A 252-nucleotide genomic window follows, 5' to 3' on the forward strand; every position below is an offset into this window, starting at 1 on the left:
AGACCCCTGCTGCACCTACCCGCAGCAGACGGCAGCAGCGCAGAGCCACAGACCACCGGCAGCACCGCCTGGAGCCTTACAGAGAAGGTGTGGGGCGGCCGCTGAGGTTAGCAGCAGCAGCAGCAGCAAGAAGCCAGGGGAGGGCCTCTCTGTGGGTAGACCTTGTGGGCCCCCCCGGGGGTCCCCCAGGGGGGCCCCCAGGGAGGACCCCCGGGGGGCCCCCTGAGGGGGCCCCTGGGGGCCCCGTCAGCT

At 73.0% G+C, this 252-nt stretch overlaps 1 protein-coding gene across 1 annotated transcript in view; it reads left to right on the forward strand.

The window, feature by feature from the left end:
• Positions 1–226, forward strand: part of ETH_00034185 (uncharacterized protein) — a gene marked incomplete at both ends in the record, with an annotated part of 1,055 nt that extends 829 nt beyond the window's left edge. The window contains one exon of the mRNA XM_013374177.1: positions 1–226. Coding sequence (XP_013229631.1) covers positions 1–226 — 226 coding nt within the window.
• Between the last annotated feature and the right edge of the window lie 26 nt (positions 227–252).

Source organism: Eimeria tenella, genomic scaffold (genome assembly GCF_000499545.2).
Source record: "Eimeria tenella Houghton genomic scaffold, Eth_scaff1998, whole genome shotgun sequence".
NCBI classification, from domain to species: Eukaryota; Apicomplexa; class Conoidasida; order Eucoccidiorida; family Eimeriidae; genus Eimeria; species Eimeria tenella.